Genomic DNA, 6,000 nt, shown 5'->3' on the forward strand with positions numbered 1-6,000 from the left:
AAATTTCAAGCTAGTATATGCATGATTGCCTCACTATGAATTTTTTTGACATCTTATAACACATATATGCATGATTGATTCACTATATAATTTTTTTGACACCCTTATAACACATATACGCATGATTGAATCACTATGAAAGTATTTTTACAACCTTACAACACATATATGCATGAATTCATCACTATAAAATTTTTCTTAGTGCTTTATAATACATATATGCATGATTTAATCACTATAAAGGTTTTTTGACAACCTTAGAACACATACAAGCATGCTTTCATCACTATGACAACTTTAGAACACATATGAGCATGATATTAGCATATATGAAGGTTTTTTAATGCCTTATAACACATATGAGCTTGATATTAACATATATGAAAGTTTTTTAATGCCTTATAATACATATATGCATGATTGAATAACTATAGATTTTTTTTACTGCTTTAGAACATGATAAGCATGATTGAATCACATATAAAGTTTTTTGACTGCCTTAGAACACACATAAGCATGATTTCATCACTATGAAAGTTTTTTTACTGTCTCGCAACACATATATGCATGATTGTGATACATAACACATTTATTTGACAACGTTATAAACTATATATGCATGCGTGAATCACTGTGAAATTATTTGACAAACTTAAAACACATATATGTATGATTAAGTCACTGTACATTTTTTTTTGTCTTAGAACACATATTTGAATTCTGTTAATGTCCTTCAATTTATTGTTATTCTTTGTGTCATTCAGTCATTTACTTTGTTGCATTAGATTAAGTGGATTGCATATAATTTATTTCATTATATTTTGTTCATAAATACTAACATTTTTTCTCTTGTAGGATGATGGAGATGATCAACGTAGAAGAGTTGATGTAGGCATGAAGGGAGGCACAGATCGATAAAATGAAGAGGATGATGCCCAGAATCTTGACAAAGATTAGATTCATTTGTTTAATTTCTTTGACATACTTGTAACTAATTATAACTTGGCAAGGACTGTATGTGGTTGTTAAAGTTTGCCTAACTTAAAACTTGCATTACATTTGTTCTACCTGCATATGTATTTTTTATGTGTATGATTTGTATAACGAGAAATTTTCTTTGAGTTTCAAAAAATTTTAAAAAAAATAAATTTTTTTTAAAACTTAACCACAGATTAGCGATGGATAATATCCGTGGCTAATTTAAAGTTATCGTCGATTTGCAACGAAATTAAATCTATCGCTAATGTCCGTTGTCAAATTAGCGACATGCATTAACGACAGATACGTATCTCTCACTAAATAGTAGCGATGGATTAAATTTTATCACATAACCAAATCAGTCTTTATTTAGAGACAGATTAACAACGGACATGATTCGTCGAGAGATAAATTCTACTGTAGTTTAGTGACTAGGGTTACGCGAGAGAGACGTTATCCGTTGCTAAGATGTTTAGCCACGGCATAACAACGAACAACATCCCTCGTTAATATCATTTTTATGCAGTATACCGTACCATGCTTTCAGGTATCACCCAATGAATAAATAACAGTAACCAGCCTAACAGTGCCGCTTAAAAAGTGAACACAGATCCCGTCATTTGAAATAGGATGGGTTTCATCATGTTCAAATGATGGGATCCCTGTTCCAAAAAAGTGGAAATTATTACCTTACGGCTGCAACCAACGGGAATAAAATGCATGCAAGCCCATACCTACCGACCAATCAGCTGTAACCGTAGACGCCTATTTTTATTCTGCTTTTCTAGAAGAATCAGTACGCAGGAATATGGCTCATTGTATCCAACACAAACACGGATCCCATAGGATGGGTTCCATCATACATTCAATCGTAGCCAACCAGCAGAACTATCTAGCCGTTGATTGGATGGCTAGGATGTAACCCATCCTATTTCAAATGATGGGATCCGTGTTCGTCCAGCACCCGTCCGTGATTGAAAGTTAAAACCATGCAGGTATGGACAATAAAAGATTTGTCTATAGTGGATCCCTCGAACTACAATTTTGTCATGAATACACCAAATCGCTGCCTGGAAGACGTTCTTAGTAATGACCAGCAATGAAGAACAGAACTCTATAAGCAAATCTTGGTGAACAAAGCAAAAAATTACTAATGATCGCGGGGATACCACACCTAAAGGATCAAGAGAAATTCTTAAAAAACCCTAATGATGCAAGCTTCTAACAGAAAACGGTAACACATGCCAACATCTCCTACTATTAGAAGATTCCTAGTCTTGTCTAGAAGAGCTCCGGCACCAATATAATATGAAGTGCACGTTACCAATACGCCATTCAACTCCCTTTTAGAGTGATAACTCTTAAAAGTAGAGAAATTCATCAAGCAAAAAACTCCACTAAACCCCTTTTCGTACTTTCCTGGACTCTCTTCAATCATATTTTCCCACATTATGCTCAACTATTGTCAATCCTGTCATGGTTCTCCATCCACTACAAGCAAATAAAAGAGCCCAATCCGAACCCACAAAACTCCTTGCATAAATACACATCATACTAAACGAGAGAGAGAGAGAAACTAGTAATTACTTCAATTAAATTATTAGTGAAAACCCATTGTGCAAACGGGGGTTTTTGTTTACAAAAGAAAGAAAAGGGAGAAAATGGTACGATCATCAGTACATGCACGCGTGCATGTACACGTATATGTAATACGTACACATAAGTGAGTATTCGAGCGTACGTACCAGACAAGAAGCAGAGAGGCAAACAGGCAGACGCTCACGGCTCCTCTTGCACGTGCGAAGGAAAGATGTCCTGCAAAAGGCCGTGGTCTCGGGGCTGCAGCGGGGGGAGGGCGTGCGCGTGCGGCAGGCTCGGTAGGGACGGCACTCGCGAGCCGAAGGCGAGCAGGCCTTGCGGCTGATGCAGAGGCGCGGAGGGCTGCACTGCCAGGCCCACCGGCGTCGAGGGGGCAGCCGTCGCCGGTCCGATCGTCGGGCCGCTCGCGTGTGTGATGCCGGGGCTCTGGTGCGTGTGCTGCCCCTCGTACGTGGTGATCACGATCGACGGGTCCTCGCACGAGCGCTCCACACGCTTCTTCACCCCGCACTTGGGGCTGGTGCACCGATAGTAGCTTCTGCTCCAAGCAACACAAAAAATAATTAATTAATTATATCAGGAAAAAGATTTATTTCCCCAATGTTGTGAGGGCGAAAAACTAGCGCGATTTTGGGAGGAAATTACGCACAATTTGCTCGTGGAAAGGAGTAAATTTCATTTTCATCGAGTTCGTGATTCCTGTGATGGAAAGTTAGATCTTTCCACCAATTTGAAATTTCTGGATCAAATGCGAACATTCTTCGCATGTGCTAACCGATCAACGCGTCTACTATTAGTAGAAGAGAAGGGAAATCGGAAACTCTAATTTCACTCCGCTCATGACCGAAAGGGAGTATTCCTAAACTAAACTAACAACCATGAATTACTCCCTCCGATGCAACTATCAGAGAGAGAGAGAGAGAGAGAACCTCGGGAAGCGGCTATTCTTCACGGTCTTCTGGCCGTATTTTCGCCACCGGTAGCCATCCTGGAGATGATCCACATCGCTCTTCGTCATGAACACAAAACGGGGTTCTCCCTCGCGCTTAGTTCCCTTCTTCTTCGGCTTTACTCTGTATGACAATTTTTCGACGTCCAAAAGAATAAGGAAGAAACAATAAACCATCACACGAAAGGATCCCATCAGAGAAGACGGATGTCGAGAGTAAGAAATAGCGAGGAATTAAATAAAAGAATACGACGAAAATAAAATAAACTTTGCACTAAAAACCAGTTTTTTTCATTAAAATCAGTGAGCGAGATCGAAGGAAAATTTTGCAAAAGAATTCACAAGAAATACATCCTACTAGAAAGCACAGTACTCTACGCAAGGATAGTTCAGGAAATAGTGAAACAAGAAAACAACAATACCAAGAAATAAAGGGAAATGCAATTTCTACAATCAAATCGCAAACTGAAGGAGATCAAATATTTCAAAAAAATAAAATTGATCGCGAAAATTTCTCGGACAAATTGAAACAAAACGAGCTCGGTAAAAAATTCAGGAACTCACAATTTCTTCTCCTTCTCTTGTTGCTCGTCCGTTATCTGCTGGTCCTTCACCCTGCGCGAGTTGTTCTCATCGTCGTTCGCGTCCGTCGACGACGTCGACATCGACGAGTTCGGCGTCGCCGGGGGGTTCGATGCCGCCTCATGGACCTCGCTCCGGTCGCCGGAATCAAACGCCGCAGACGAAGACGGGATCCCGCCTTGGAGGCCTTCCTCTAACGACGAAGCAAAGTCGAGGAAGGGCGAGAAATCCGAAATACCGAGAAGCTCCATGAAGCTCGTTCTCTCCTCCCGGCTCTCCACATGGTCGAAGTCGCCGGAAAACGAGAACATAGACGGATAATAGCCAGAACTGTTCGCCGTCCCGGAAAGATCCTCCATCTTCCCTGCCTTCTCCATCTCTTCGTCCAGGGATCGAATCTCACTGTAAGCCTTTCCGCTCTACTAAACCAAGCAGACGGTCATCATCATCATCTCTTTTTAGAGAGAGAAAGAAGGGAGCAGGAGGGCCATCCGCGAGGCTTCACATCCACCGACTTTGACCGGCGCCGTCCGGTTAACCGTACGGACACACTGTGACGTGGCGAGGAAGGAGGGGGCTTCGCATTTTGAAACCTTTGGACGCCTGTTCTACCAGTCGGCCGCTTTCACACGCGCGAACAAACTCGGGCCTCTTGAACGCGATCCCGGAGCACGCGGGATACGGCGTCCGTGTGAAACCCATCCCTGCTTCCTCGCTCGTGTGGTCTCCAATCTGACACGCGGATCACATGCTCACACGGTATCCGCGTCATCATTCTCCAGCTGACACCCTCCAGGTGTCGACAGAAGCAAGCCTTTTGTCATGGAAGCTTCTATCGCATATTTTATCAGACACTTTGGAGGTGTTTTCCCACACTTCTTTCACATTCTGGAAGGCGTTCAAAGTATATATATATATATATATATTAGTTTAGAAGTTTTTATCTTTCTTCAATATGAAGTTAAACTTCCAGCATCAAATTAAAGTTATCATTACTATAACTATCTATATATATACTATAAACTTTAGGTGTATTTACAATTGTTTATTTACTAAAGAACATGTTCCGCATATAATCAATTTAAGTTGTTGATTTTTCATCAAATTTTGTAATGCAATATAAGTTGTTGATTTTTCACCTCTCTAGAAAAATACACGTGCATGAAAAATACGTAATTGAATCCATGTTAAATACTATGCAAACTATGATAATTATGTCGATCGGTTTAGATCAACCAAAAATCACCTAAAATTACATTTTTTACTGGGACCTAACTTAGGGCTTAATGAAAATAGAACCCGTAAAACAGTTTCATATATATATATATATATATATATATATATATAAGAAAACTGAAATATGCTTACCAACCAAATATGTTAGCTGGTATAAATTAAGATTTTGGAAGTTTTTTTTGCAAATCTAACCATAACATGTATTCTGTGTAGTCCATTTTCTAGGAACTGTTGGATCATCCTAATCTGATCAAGAAATGTGATTTTTTATGCCTGAATATTTTTGAAAATTTTAAGCCATTGATTTTCAACCCTTAAAAGATGACTCTTATACATTGTAATTGGATGATCCAAGAGTCAGTTTCTATAAAACCAAAAGTCTAGATCACATAGGTACGGTGAAATTTAAAAAATAATAATAAAAAAACCTATAAAAATCTTGGTTCATACCGATAAACATATAAACCTACAAAATGGACACCATGCTAAATGAAACATGATATTAGTTTTTTGATATTTTTTTCAAAATGCTGACCTTATAGATGTGTTCAGCATGATTGATTTACTAGAAATAAACACTTGGATAGTTCATTTTAAATAAAAAAATGATATTTTGAGCCTAAAAAATTTATGAAAATTGTAAGTCATTAATTTTT

The 6,000-nt window shown here is 38.9% G+C and overlaps 1 protein-coding gene across 2 annotated transcripts; it reads right to left on the bottom strand.

Moving 5' to 3' along the window:
* Window positions 1-2,622: 2,622 nt before the first annotated feature.
* On the bottom strand, window positions 2,623-4,976 carry LOC149846238 (putative WRKY transcription factor 48). 2 transcript variants are annotated; one of them, XM_089997897.1, is made up of 3 exons: window positions 4,091-4,976; window positions 3,507-3,650; window positions 2,623-3,115 (listed from the first exon to the last, which is right to left on the bottom strand). In XM_089997897.1, exons 1-3 carry the CDS (start codon window positions 4,483-4,485, stop codon window positions 2,758-2,760), a joined length of 897 nt encoding a protein of 298 aa, XP_089854023.1. In that variant the 5' UTR covers window positions 4,486-4,976; the 3' UTR covers window positions 2,623-2,757. The 2 variants fall into 2 exon arrangements, with proteins under 2 accessions (XP_089854023.1, XP_089854024.1); XM_089997898.1 differs by lacking the exon at window positions 3,507-3,650.
* Window positions 4,977-6,000: the final 1,024 nt, after the last annotated feature.

Source organism: Nuphar pumila, chromosome 2 (assembly GCF_984573655.1).
Source record: "Nuphar pumila chromosome 2, dmNupPumi1.hap1.1, whole genome shotgun sequence".
Taxonomy (NCBI): Eukaryota; Viridiplantae; Streptophyta; class Magnoliopsida; order Nymphaeales; family Nymphaeaceae; genus Nuphar; species Nuphar pumila.